The 13,625-nt window shown below is 56.3% G+C and overlaps 1 protein-coding gene across 7 annotated transcripts in view; it reads right to left on the bottom strand.

The window, feature by feature from the left end:
• The window catches only part of PDZD7 (PDZ domain containing 7), a 15,382-nt gene extending 2,404 nt beyond the window's left edge, over positions 1 to 12,978 (bottom strand). The window contains exons 1-11 of one of the 7 annotated variants that reach the window (XM_014532704.1): positions 12,597 to 12,967; positions 9,679 to 9,819; positions 9,183 to 9,357; positions 8,526 to 8,702; positions 8,096 to 8,243; positions 6,846 to 6,906; positions 6,050 to 6,457; positions 5,380 to 5,602; positions 4,121 to 4,217; positions 3,777 to 3,827; positions 3,106 to 3,189 (exon numbers count right to left, since the gene is read on the bottom strand). In XM_014532704.1, coding sequence (XP_014388190.1) covers positions 3,783 to 3,827; positions 4,121 to 4,217; positions 5,380 to 5,602; positions 6,050 to 6,457; positions 6,846 to 6,906; positions 8,096 to 8,243; positions 8,526 to 8,702; positions 9,183 to 9,357; positions 9,679 to 9,819; positions 12,597 to 12,819 — 1,698 coding nt within the window. In that variant the 5' untranslated portion in view covers positions 12,820 to 12,967 and the 3' untranslated portion in view covers positions 3,106 to 3,189; positions 3,777 to 3,782. Of the gene's footprint in view, positions 1 to 3,013; positions 3,190 to 3,776; positions 3,867 to 3,954; positions 4,218 to 5,379; positions 5,603 to 6,049; positions 6,458 to 6,845; positions 6,907 to 8,095; positions 8,244 to 8,525; positions 8,703 to 9,182; positions 9,358 to 9,678; positions 9,820 to 12,596 lie in introns of those variants that run through there. The other 6 variants (XM_014532705.1, XR_314665.2, XR_001360469.1 and 3 more) reach the window with 6 other exon arrangements.
• Between the last annotated feature and the right edge of the window lie 647 nt (positions 12,979 to 13,625).

Here is a 13,625-nt window from a genome sequence, read left to right as displayed (position 1 = left end):
GCAGTGAGTGGACTCTCCTCCCCACCCCCTCCTTCCAAGCAGAAGGAAGGAATCGGAGCCAAACACTGGGCTGTGGGCTTGGCTGGCCCATCATTTGTCTGCACACAGAGCTACAAATTAGCCTTTGTCCAGGGCTGGAATAAGGACCTTGGGGACGGGGTGGCCCTACGGAAAGCCTCTCCAGTCAGTACTCAGGATGGAGGAGGCCCTTCGGCCTGGCACTGCCCGGATGTCACCGACCACACCCACCGACGCAGACAAACTGGCAAACTGAACACTGGCAGCCACCCTAGCGGACACATACCGCTCCCTGGTGGTGAAAGGGAGACACGTACTGACTCAGGGACACAAATACAGAGACATTCATCCTGTATGGGCACAGACACAGAGAAACAGCATGCCCTGGTGGTCAGAGCGAGACATGCACACATATCTGGAAATAAATAAAAGATAAACGGTGTGGCTCTAAACCACACACAAAGTTATAGGGACTCACGCATACACATATGGACAATATACCCCCAGATAGTCACAGACGTACACAAGCTTCAAGTTCACACACCTGCATTCAGCACCCACTACGTGCCAGGCTGTGTACCGGAGGGTGGCAGTTGGGGCACAATAATAAAAATCCTGCTCCAGATCTTCAGGAACTCAGTGTAGTCGGATCGAGGGGCAGAATGAGCCACATGCCCCAGTGAACTACAAACCAATCACAGAGGGAGTCTTGGAGGAGGGTGGGAAGGTCAGAGTGGGCTTCATGGAAGCGGTGGCATTTACACCGACTCTTAAGGATAAATTCAGGGATCACATGAGTGTTGGGAGAAAAGTGCTCTAAGGACGCTGTGGACTAAGGGGTAGATAGAAGTTTAACTGATCGCGAGTTGTGACCACAGTGCGAGTAGTGCCTCTGGAGCTGTGCAATTCATAACCTGTACCAGGCCGTGTGGGAACCGGGGTGATGTGGTGGCTATGGGAAAGCTGGGCTTAGTGGGTTGGGGAGTTAAATCAGGTGAGAACAAGGAACTTGCACTCCATTCTGTCAAAGAGGTTACCAGGGGCTTGGGGAGTGTGAGTGATCAGAGAGGTGGTTTACAATGCCTGGCCTGGAGGCTGTGAGGAGGTGGCTAAGAGGGGGAGAGAGAAGGGGTTCAGGGACACACATCAGAATCACTAGGGGAGCTTTACTCATCTCTCAGGCCACCCCAGAGGGTCCCATCTCTTGGTGTGGGTAGGGCTTGGGTCAGGTTTGGGTAGTAGTCAGAGCTCCCCAGGTGCTGTGGGGACACAGTGAGAGGCATCCTAGTTGGGGTGGGGAGAGAGAAGCCAGGGATTAGGAAAAAGGAGCGAATAAAGCAGCGGTTCTCAACCTGTGGGTCGCGACCCCTTTGGGGGTCGAACGACCCTTTCCCAGGGGTCGCCTAAGACCATCGGAAAACACATATATAATTACATATTGCTTTTGTGATTAATCACTATGCTTTAATTATGTTCAATTTGTAACAATGAAAATACATCCTGCATATCAGATATTTACATTACGATTCATAACAGTAGCAAAATGACCCTTTCACAGGGGTCGCCTAAGACCATCGGAAAACACATATATAATTACATATTGTTTTTGTGATTAATCACTATGCTTTAATTATGTTCAATTTGTAACAATGAAAATACATCCTGCATATCAGATATTTACATTACGATTCATAACAGTAGCAAAATTACAGTTATGAAGTAGCAACGAAAATAATTTTATGGTTGGGGGTCACCACAACATGAGGAACTGTATTAAAGGGTCACGGCATTAGGAAGGTTGAGAACCACTGGAATAAAGGAACAGAGGCCCACCTAGTGGCCACAGCCCAGAACTGCATGCTTACAAATGCTGGTTCAACAGCCAGCCCCCCTTAGCACTGAGAGATGAGCATGACATTTGAGTTTAGCCAAGGCCATTAGCTGCCCCCAACATGCACCCGACCACAGGGGGCCCTGCTGTAAACCAGGCCTTGGTAAGGGGATGCATGAATCACCACGCCTCAGTCTCCAGGTGACACATGCCTTAGCTAGACACATGCACACTCACACAGATACAATCGTACAGCTAAGTCAACACACAGCCAGGTACTCCACAGACAGACAAATGCACACACCACCCAGACATACAACACAGCCCCACCCTGGCCCAGGGTGATGGTGTGGGGGGATCCACAAACGATTTCCTGAAACTCCTCAGACAGCCCTTGGGCACAGGCTCGAGTTCCCAGATTCATCACAGGGAACCCATCACAGAAACCTGAAGGTTCTTGAGGCAGCGGGAAGCCTAGATCCTGGAGAGGGCCTTCCAATCCATCCTCCCAGAGGGGGTGACATGGGCCTTCTGTAGTCTCACCAACATTCAGGCTACAAAGATCCCTCGCCTCTAACCTCTATACCACTCTGGACCCTCTGGTCTGTTTAAGGTGGAAGGAAACAGAGAACAGCAGTGCAGGTGTTGAGAGGTTTGGGCTGTGAGGTGGGGGAAGGGACACGGGATTACTTACTTGTGCCAGGCCTGGTGGCTGACCCAGGAGCAGAAGGAGGCATGGGAATGGGCTGGGGTTTAGAGGAGAACAGAGGCAGGTGACTGCAGGGACTCCTGTACCCCAATTCATCACCTGCCTGACTCCTTCTCTCCTCAGCTTGAATATCACCTCCTCAGAGAGGCCCTCCAAGGCCACATCTAATTTGTGCTCTTGGCTTCCTTTATCATGTCATTTTCCTTCACAGCACTTCACATGAGTTGTCACTATGGGTGTTTAGGTTCCAGTGTCCAGCTCCCCTTTCTGGTTGTGAGCTCAGTATGTGTGCCGGTGTGTGCATGTGACAGGCAGGGGTGACTTCCGCTTCTAATGACCACTGGCCTCACAGTGTTGAGCCCAGATACTGGTCAGCAGGCAGTAGCCTGAATGAATGAGGGGCCTGGGTGACTGAGTGACCATGTGCTGGGGCTGGGGGCCCGCTGGAGGCTCACCCGGGAGCAGTGGCGGGTGACGGCCAGCACCTCATCGTCAGTCAGCAGCCGCCGGGCCAGGTCCTGAATAAGGGGCCGACGGCTCTCCCAGGCCTGCACCTGCTCATCCACATTGGGCAGCTGGCTGGAGGGGCTCCCGGACCTGGCAGAGAGCAGGGCCCGGCCCCTCTCCCGGTCTGCAGGGCAGGAGCAAAGGGATATGATGAAGGAGCCTGGAGCCATCAGGAGAGGAGGTAGGGGCTTCCCTAGATGGGGGTCAAACCCCAGGACATTCTGGCTGAGAGGCCCAGGTGCCCCTGATGGAGTCCCAGCCATGCTCCCCAACACAGTCTCCCATGGTGATCTGCCCACCAATGGAGCTCTACCCCAGGCCCCTCTGCCCCCCAACACAGACCCCTCTACCAGTCTGTTCCTTAATGGACTCCTGGCCCAGCAGCCCTTGGATTCCCTGACATACACTGTCCTACTAGTCTGGTTCCCATTGGAGTTCTCACAGGCTTCCTCATATCCCCCAAATCAGTATTTGGGAATCCCAACTCAAACTCCAGGTTCCTAAAAATGTACCGCAGTATCTGTCTGCAACCCTATCTTTCCTAGTCCAGTTCTTTTAGCTGCCCCCAATATGTACCTCCCTATCTGCCTGGTCCCTCATGCTTGATCTCAACTGAGCTTAGCCCAAAGACCCTTAGCTGCCCCCAACATGCACCCCACCCCATCAGCAGCTCTGCTGTAAATCTCTTTGGTAAGGAGATGCATGAATTACCACGTCTCAGCCTCCAGGTGACAAACTTCTGCACAGGTCCTGCTCCCCCTGCTAAGAAGAAAAGGCTCAGCAGCAGGCCCTGTCCCCAATCTGAAAATGGGGGTTCAGGACTGGATGGATCACTGGTTGGTATGGAGAGTTCAGGCTGAAGGCGGTGGGATGGGGAGGCCATGAGGGTCTTGAAGGCCACGCTCAGGCCAAGAACTTTGTTTACAGGCAGTGGTGAGTTCGTGAAGGTTCTGGATCAAGAGAGGGTACAGTCTGAGCTCTGCTTATAGAGATTCATTTGGAAGCAAATGGATGGAGGCAAGCACCCTAGGGACAGAGTTTTGGGGCGCACTTACCTTCAGGGGACAAAGAGAAAAGGGACAGCCTTGGAAGGAGAGAGAAGAGTGGCCTGAGAGGTGGGAGGAGAACCAGGAGAGAGCAGGGCCCTGGGGGCTGTGGAGAGAGAGATGAGTTGAGGAAGGGGAGCTGGCCTGCCCTTATTTGAAGGGATTGTCTCTCCCATGGGACTGTCACCTTGAGACCCCCGCGGGGGAGGGGTGCCTTATTTGAAGGGATTGTCTCTCCCATGGGACTGTCAGGGACCCCCGCAAGGGGGGGGGGGGGCCAGGGCCCAGCTCCTCATCCTCTAGTGGTTTTTGCCTGACCAACATCCACTCTCCCCTCTGGAACACACTTTGATTTCACCCAGGGACCCCCATCCTCAGTGCATGTTCCCCAGGGGAGCTGAGAAAGCGTCTCTCTCCCACATCACAGTGATGTGCTGGGCGTGTGGTCCCCGCTGGGCCAGTGAGAGCCTGAGGCTTCCGTGGAGACTCTGAGAAGCTCTCTTTCCTTTGTGTTGCTAAGTGGCCATCTTAGCTCAAGTGGCCAAAGCCCTCACGACAATAAGCCAATCCAGGGGGAGGGAACCAAAGACGAGAGGGCAGATGTCCGAGGAGACTGTTCCATCTTTAGGTCCAGCTTAAATCAGTAGTTGAGCCAAGAGGTGCTTTTTAAAGCTACTTTGAGTAGAGTTTCTGTCACAGGCAACCTCAACAGTCAAGCCACCCACTCTTGGTCCAGTCTCCGAACCTCACGTGGGAGATGAGAGGCCCTCCGTGAGGACCCTGAGGAGGCCCCTGACATGAGTGAAGCCTGCCTCGGCCCTTCCACGGGGGCCCTGATCTAGAAACGCCGTGCTCAGGGATGGTTCTAGAAGTGGGTAGGGCCTGTGGAGTTCTGGCCAGGGGAGGTGATGCCAAATATTCTAGGAAAAGAGTGCCCTGCCCTCCCCTCAGAACCGAGCTCCTCCGCTTGCTCCTGTGCTGTGACTCCATCAGTTTTCCCTTCTGTAAAATGGGCAGACGAGGTCATGTAAGAATGACCACTACATTTTCTGGGCACCTGTGTGGCAGATAATGTCCTAAGTGATGAATATACACTAGCTCACTTATTCCTCACTATTCCTGAAGATACAGGTATTATTACTTCAGTTTTACTCCTGAGGAAGCTGGGGCTCACGGGGTGCAGTGGAGACTCACGGCAAGTGAGAGGCAGCGTGGGGCTGGATGCCAAGGTGGACCTTTCCTCCCTGTCTGACCAGCCCAGCACTTACCTTTCTCCATGTCCAGGCGAGGACGGGGCTTGGCCGGGCTCCCTCTCTCCAGTGTCCAGGCCTCTCTGCGCCCGTCCCCCAGCCGCCCCTGCCGCCCTCCCTTGAAGAAGAGGTTCATCAGTGTCTTGGAGCGTTGCAGGGCCCCCTTCTCCCCAGAGGACCCCGACTTCTCCTTCTTCCGCTGCTTCTTCTCTTCTGCAGACACGAGGGAGCACCCGGGAGGCTGGAGGGGCGGGCAGAAGGGAAGGACCAGGGGCCGGGGTGTGGGGAGGGGCAGAGAGAAGGGAGAGTAGGGGGACAGACAGGGTCTGCAGCCATGTGGGGAAGCGGGGATGGGGGCAGGGAGGTTGGGAGGGCCAGGGGCCCTCCTCCAATTTTTCACGCCTACTTTACCCACAGCTACAGCTATGTGAGGAAGCCATGAGGACTGGAGTGTGTGTGTGTGTGTGTGTGTGTACAGGTCTGGGCACTCCAGGCTGGAGGGCTTGTTAGGGCTCTATTGGGGCTCAGAGGGACTGGAGCTGGAGCTGGGTCTGGGTCTGAGTGTATTTTGGGGCTGAGGCTGGGTCAAAGCTTGGGCAAAGAGGGGTTTGGGGCCCAGGATGGGGTCTAAGGGAGGTTTTGGAACAGGGGCTTTAAAGAGAGCAGCAGCCACCCATCCCCCACGTACCCCACAAGGTCAGGTGGCTCTGGGAGCGTGTAATGGGGGGCCGGGGTCGGCTGAGGGCCAGCAGCAGAGCAGTCTTGGGGGACTCAGAGAGAGCAGAGTCAACGCGGCGGGCGGCGGAGGGTCCGTCGGAGCGGATGGCTGTGTCCCTGAGGATGACTGTGGGCCGCACGCTGCACCAGGTCTCCACGCGGCCGCCCACATCGGGGTCCGTCTGCATGGCTGTGTCTGCTCGCCCCCAGCCTGGGCCTCGGCTGCTGGGCTCCTCCGGCCCCAGGCAGACATCCAAGCGGTCAGAGGGCAGGGAGCTGGAGCCCTCAGCCGAGCTGTAGGGGGCGCTGGAGGCGTATGAGGAGACGCTGGAGCTGCTCTCAGAGGCCTGGGACAGCTGCTGCAACACCCCGTTGCTCACTGCGGGCATAGGGAAGGCAGGGGCATTTCCGGGGACCGGCAGGTTGCTTCAGGGCCCTGCCAGGCTTGCAGACTACCCCTGGGCTTGGGGGGGGGGGGTTGTTGGGGAGGATCCGATAACAGCCAAGGTTGGATGCTCAGCATCCTGCCAGTAGGATGAGACCGTAAGGAAGTCACTTCTCCTCCACCCCACCCCCTTGGGACTCCAGATCCTAGGAGAGCCTGAAACAGGACCTGCACCTTCTCAGAGAAGGGCCCCAAACAGCGCTGGGCAGTGTGAAAATCCCAGTAAGATCCTGGTCCCCCTGCCCATTTAGTCCTCAGATATTCCGGCCCCACCCTCAGGCCCTGCCCTTTCCCTTCAGCCTTCGAGGCCTGAGCCACTTACGTCGGTCCAGCCAACAGTACTCAGAAACCATCTCCTTGTAGGCAGGGTACCGGCCAGTCTCCTGGGGCGGGCATGGTGGGCAGAGGAGGGCATCGGGATGGGTCAGAAGGGAGAGAAACAATGAGGAGTGATGGCACAGGAGTGAACTTTTCAACCCTCTTACTCTCCATCATGCTCTAGCCACACAGGCCACTTTGTTTCTGTGCATGCCAAGTTTCTCCACACTCCAGGGCCTTTGCACCTGCTGTTCCTTCTGATTGGATTCTCTTCCTTCAGCTCATCAGGTGGCCAGCTCCTTTCCCCTCTTCAGGTATTACCTCCTCAGAGAGGCCCACTCTGACATCCCCCGACTAAAAGTGTCTTCCTAAATCACCTCCGCCCCTCTCTCTGTTAATTTCCTATAGCATTTGTCACAATCTGCATGTATCTAGTTTATTTATCTGTCTCTGCCAATAACAAAGACCTTGTCTGTTCGTTGTTGTAGTTTCAGGACCTTGCATACTGGCCATCCTATGGTAGGTGCTAAAAAATATTGAATGAATGAATGGATGAATGAGGGGCTGAGTGGGAGTAAGGAGGAGCATTTGAGAGGAAGGAAAGGAAGAGTGGAATGCGGGAGGGGTGGGAAATAAAGGCAGTGGGGGCGGGGAATGGTGGAGGAGGCGCGGGATGGTGAAATGGGTGAAAGGCTTGGAGAAGGGAGAAGGGTGGAGCAGGGGCCAGGACGAGGCACTAGGCAGAGTGAGGCATCACATCCTCCAGGAGCCAGAGTGAGAAAGACCTGATCCTCAGGCAAGTGTGAGACCCACATGAATAATGGATCCAGCCACGTCCCCTGAAACCCAATCTCTGTACAGCCCAGCCCTTCTTGCCCTGAACCCTGAGGAAGCCCACCACCTAGTCCTACCCAAAGCCATAGCCACCGCCCACCTTTCTGAGCGGGACATTTCTTTTTCCTTTTACTCCTAGACCTCCCCCACTCATACAAAGGGGCACTGCCCTAGACACTTGGGGAGCGGGCCTGGAACAGGCCCCGATACTGACCACCCGGGGAATTGCCTGGGGCTCCTCAGTTACTTTGCCTTTCTGAGCCTTCTTTCTTCTGCAAAATAAGGACAATGCCTGCCCTACCTCTCATGTGGCTGTGAAAAAGTCCAGTTGCAGAGCAATGGGCATAATTAAGAACTAGGGTGCTCTAGGAAGTCTTCCCTACTGTCTGGCCTCTCCCTGACTCCCACAGTTCTGCCCACCTTGATGGTCAACATGATGTGCGTTTGGCCCTTCAGCACCTCCACGGCCTGGCTGTGGCTGATGTCATCGAACCTGACACCGTTGGCCGCCAGGACCTGGTCTCCCACCTTGATACCGTTCTCCTCGGCCAGCCCACCATGATCCACTCTAGGGTCAGACAGGCAGCAGTCCGGTAAGCCCCCAGGCCTGCCCTCCCTCACCCCAGTCCAGACCCTCTTCACTTGGATACAGGGATGCCCCAGGCAAACTCCTTGACCCTCCTCCTGGTGACCCGGCCCCCCTCTGCTGATCCCACCCCTGACCTAAGCCCTCATTTGAACTTGTAGTTGGCCAGGCCTCCCTTGCTAACCCATCCCCAGGTCCCAGCCCAGGTCAAGCCCCAAGCCCCATTCCCTACCCTACCCATTTCATTCCCTGCCCACTCCTCACTTGGACACGTAGATGCCCAGGCCAAACTCCTTGCCCCCTCGGATGTTGAAGCCCAGGCAGAAGTCATCGGAGGTCGTGTAGAGGTGGACGATGCGCCGCACCCCGTCCTCCGAGCTGCTCTCTGACGGCGTGGAGCTGCACTTCTCCACTACCAGCCGCCGATTCACCACGTCCACCCTGGGGCAGCAGCAAGGAGCCCTCAGCCTGGGCCCCCATCTGCCACCATCCCCCCACCTCCCAGCAGCCCCCATAACTGCAGGGGAAAAGTGGGGCTGCCTTTGGGGGACTTCCTAGGTCTAAGATCTTCAGTGGGACAAGGATTAATCAAATCTGAGAAATTATCCTAATTTTCTCGAATCCTCATAGGCCCAGGAGGAAGAGGCGCTGTTATTATCTTAAACTCAGCAGCAGCAGCAGCAGCCAGGGGGCAGGGCCGCTGGGGTCTGAGATAGCAGAGCTGCGGGAGGAAGTGGAGGAGTGGAGAGACAAGACCTTTTCTCATTTCAGGGTCAGGCCTTAGGGTTTCCGTGACCCATCCCCACGGGGTGGGAGAAGCAGGAGCCACACCAGCCAGGCCTGTGCAGAGCCCTTGCCCTCAGCCTCTCCTGCCCTGGCTTTGGGTAGGGGTCCAGGGGCAGGCAGGGCAGGCCTTCTCACCACGTGGTCTTCTCCTTGGAGAATTTGATGCCGGGCACACGGCCCATGCGCCTCACCATCATGTGCAGGCGGCTGCTGCCCGTCAGGACCTTCACGGCGCTGCCCATGGTGGTGCTCTCCAGGCTCAGCCCGTTCACCTCCGTGATCTTGTCCCCCACACACAGGCCAGCCCGCTCTGCGCCGGGGAGAGGGGCGGCTGGTGTGGGCCATTTGGGAGAAGGCCTCCAGCGTGAGGCTGAGCCCCCACAGACCAGGCTCCCTGGGGTGAAACTTCTTCCCTGAGATGTGGGATCCCTAGGGGGGTCTGTGTGTCCCATGTTCGACTAGGCACCTGTCCAGTAGCCCACTCCGCCCTGAGAGGGGGCTCCATCTCCCCATTAGATCAGGCCCTCCAAAGCCCAGGATTCTTCCTCCCATCCCTGACTAGAACCTCTGTGCCCCACTAAGATGGGGTCACATACAGCCCCAGGACCTCACCCCCGGGGACCCTGCTCACCTGCACTGCTCCCCTCCTCCACCTTGCTGACGAAGATGCCCAGGCCATGCTCAGAGCCGCCGCGCACGCTGAAACCCAGCCTCCCTGCTGGACTCTTCTCCACCCGGACCGCATGGATGATGTCGCTCTCATCACTGTTGGCTGTGGGGATGGGGACACAGGCATGACTCCCATGCCTGTTCTGAGCACAGTGGACCCCTGGGTTCCCCAACTTGGGGCCTGCAAAAGCTGGGTTGCTGGTCACAGGCATCCAGGGACCTACATGAGGGGGGCAGCCAATTTCTGAGTTTCCTCTGGGTGGCTTTGAGACTGTGGGCTAGGGAGGGGATGGGAGTAGACAGGACAGGACTCCAGGTGGGAAGACACTGTTCTCATAATATAGGTGTGTGTGTGTGTGTGTGTGTGTGCGCGCGCGCGTGTGTGTGTGCGTGTGCGCGTGTGTGTGTGTGTGTGTGTGTGTGTGTGTGTGAATCTGATGCTTAGTAAGCTTCCCATGCCCAAAGGCCTGGGATAGGCCAAATGCCTAAAAATATTAGTATTCTGAGGGTCAGAGAAATAGAAAAGAGGTTTAAGAATCCATTCTATGGAGCACAGCTGAGGAGTCTGGGCCCTTTAGCTTGCAGTGGAAATGAGCATGTCAGCTCCATCTTTAAATAGTTGAAGAACTATCCTGTGCAAGGTATTAGATGTTTTTGACTGTGCAACCCAGAGGACAGAACAAAACCCACATAATGGAATTATATGGAGGCCCACTGAGCAAGGGAAAACTTTCTGATACTCTCAGCTGTCAGCATGGAATGAGTTTTCCAGGAGGGAGAGCGAGTTCCTCATTTTTGGAGGTATACATGCGGACACTTGGTAAATCCCCGTCTAGGATGCTGTGGAAGGATCCCTGAGGTGCCTTCTGCCTCTTACACTCTGTGGTTCTGGAAGTAAGGGCTCTAAGAGCTACCTGACTCTCTGAAGAGAGAAACCAAACAGCACCCTGTGCAGCATGTGCCCAGAGCCCGGAGTGGGCCTCTCCGTCAGTGCTGGGGAAGTCAGAGGAGGAGGGCCCCGGGGGGCTGGACTGCCAGGGAGGGATTCTTGGAGGACTCAGACGGGTGGAATTAAGGGAAGACATTGATGAGGGATGGAGTGAGCAAAGGCTCAGAGGTGCGTCCTTGAGAAGGCCTTTTTGTTGGAGACTGGAGGGGTGAGAAGGTGAAATTTCTTCTTGGGGCTTACTCCAGAACTCTAAATCAATATCCCTCTTTCTCTCTCTCTCTCTCTCTGCTCTCTCTCTCTCTCTCTCTCTCTCTCTCTCTCTCTCTCTCTCACACACACACACACACACACACACACACACACACACACACACACACACACACATACACAGACACACACACTTCTGTTTCATCTAAGAAACCAGAGCAGCTCAGGGACAAATCCCCAAGGGCAGCCTGTGGGCAGGGATGGTGCAGTACAGAGACGTGGGGATCCTGGGACTTCCAGGGCAGTGTCCCCCGCCCCCATGTCTTGTAGCTCCTCTGGGGACTTCTGCTCCATGACCAGAATGACAGTGGTGGCCCTCAGCAGTGCCCTGCTGCTCACTCTGGGGTGAGGCTGAGTGTGTGGATGATGGGTGTGCTGGACCACTGGTGGAGGAAAGCCTGATTCCTGAGTTACATGCCCCAGAGGCCCGGGTAGAGGAACAGGGATGCCCAGACGGGCCAGGGGGAGGATCAGGGTCTGAAAAGTTCAGTCTGGGATTCAGCCAGGGCACTCTGCTGGCTGAGGGACAGGAGGGGAGCTGGAGATAGTTGTCTGGTCCTATCTGCAGAGAGCCCAGGCCCAGAGAGCCCCACTTCCCTGCTGTCATTCAAGGTCCTGCTTTGCTCATCTGCTCTTTGTTGTCTCACACCTGTCACTGCAGCCAGGCTGTCTCTTCAGTGCCTGCCCCATCATGCTTCGTGCTTTCTATGTCCATCCTTTGTCTGTGATACCCCCACCCCCTCACCAGCTGTTCCCGTTGCCGTCTCTAAGCCCTGCTACACCGTAAATTTCTGAAACTGAAGACTGAGCCTTCTTTCTCTCTAGGTTCCCTGAAGAACCTAACCAGGGCTGGTACAGAACTGGTGTGCAATGAAGTGGCATTAAGCATCTACATAAGCTTAGGTCTCCCCTCCTTCAGGGCCCAGCCCTGGGGCTCCTTCCCTTACCCCCACCTTCCTTTTCTCCCCACTCTCCTAAACATTTGCTACTCTATCTTCATTTCCTTCCTTTTGCATGTGGAGCCTTTCATTCCGTCTGCCCAGCTGGGCCCTGGTTCCTCCCAGCTCAACACAGAACTGGACACGCAAGAGGCTGGTGGATGGGGGGTGTCCTCCGTCCTGCACATGCCCCAAAGGCATACGCAAATGGGTTTGGACAAAGGTAGCATCTATGAAAAAATAGAAACAAAAACAAAAGCAGCAGAGGAGCAAAGCGGGACCGTGAATGACAGCAGGGAAGTGAGGGCTCCCTGGGCCTGGGCTTCCTATAGACAGGACTAGATATCTCCAGCTCTTCTCTGTCCCTCGGCCAGCGCCCTGGCTGAATCCTAGACTGGACTTTCCAGACTCTGCCCAGCTCATTTGGGGCTAGCATACCACACACACACACACACACACACACACATTCCTACACCTTTCCCGGTGGCTATGCCCTATTTCCCACCTCTGCCCTCTCTGCAATCCTGGAGTCCTAAAGGACTGGCCTAAAGGAGCAAAGAAAGTAGATGAGGAAGAGTGTATGGGTTCCCAGAAGCCCCCCCACCATCCTTGGGGCTCCCATCTCTTGAGTTCCCCCACCCATACTGGCTCTGCCTCCTTCTACTTAGCGCCATATGTCCTCTCCCCCCACCCTCTGCTCCGGCCTCTGCTGGGCCCCACCCCCACCTTCGATGGGGGAGTTGATGAGGATGACACGGCCCATGGGAGATGAGGCTCGGATTCCGCGGGAGGGCCCATTCAGCAGCCGCTGTTGCTTCCTCAGCAGGTATCGCGTTGCGGAGCCTGTGTCGCTGCCCAGGTGGCCTCGGGAGGAGAGGGAGCTCAGAGAGCCAGAGCTTAGGTCTCCAAGGCCCAGTGGGTCGAAACCCACCAAGAAACCGTGCGCCATGGCGGCTAGACTACAGGTCCAGAAGGAACCTGCTAGCCCTCGGGAGGAGGGCTCCGCGTGCTCCGGGCTCCATGAGCCTTCTGGGCAGGACTGGGTTCCCAGTGAACCGGAGCCCTCACCTCCGCTGCCTCTCTGGAGTGTGCACTAGGCCTGCGCAGGGAGAGGGAGGGATTGGAGGAGGGGTGTGAGGGCTGCCCCCCAGAATTTCCACCCCTCCCCCTGGTTTGAGCATCCTGCCCTCCCATGCCTTAGGCCAGAGAACTGCCCATCCAGGCACCACCATGGACTTTTGGAGCTATTCACACCAGGCGGGTGGGAACCTCTCCTTCACCCCTCATTCCTGCTCTCAGCTGAGTCATCTACTCAGTCTCTATCCTCATAGGAGGTTGAGAGTGGAGGAGATGGGGTTGTGGCAGGCCCTGGGGCTTCAAGCGTGTGAGAGAAATTGGGGCCAGGGCAGTTTATCGCCCACCTCTCTTGTGTATGGGAGTAGGGGGTTAGCCAGTATTTGGTGCTCAGGCCTCAAGGGCTGGGCTTCAGGACCTGGGACAGCTGCAGCCAAAGACCAGAGATGTCCCGGCCCAGAGACCCCCAGGCCCAGAGTGCTGTCCCCTCTGTCCCCCTCCTCTCCCGTCTTAAGAAGTTGCATGGCCCTCTCCCAGGCTTTGTAGAGGACCTGCTGGCGAGAGCCCCATTACATCCCCTGCAAACCCGGGGCCAAGTCCCCTAGAGCAGATCTCAGCGCATCCCCCCCGATCGGTCCTCCTGGCGCCCCCACCTCTCGGTCTCAGCCCCCGGAGCCCCTC

Source organism: Myotis brandtii, unplaced genomic scaffold (assembly GCF_000412655.1).
Source record: "Myotis brandtii unplaced genomic scaffold, ASM41265v1 scaffold902, whole genome shotgun sequence".
NCBI lineage: Eukaryota > Metazoa > Chordata > Mammalia > Chiroptera > Vespertilionidae > Myotis > Myotis brandtii.
Note: the sequence above shows the minus strand (reverse complement) of the source record. Positions and strands in the feature narration are given on the sequence as shown.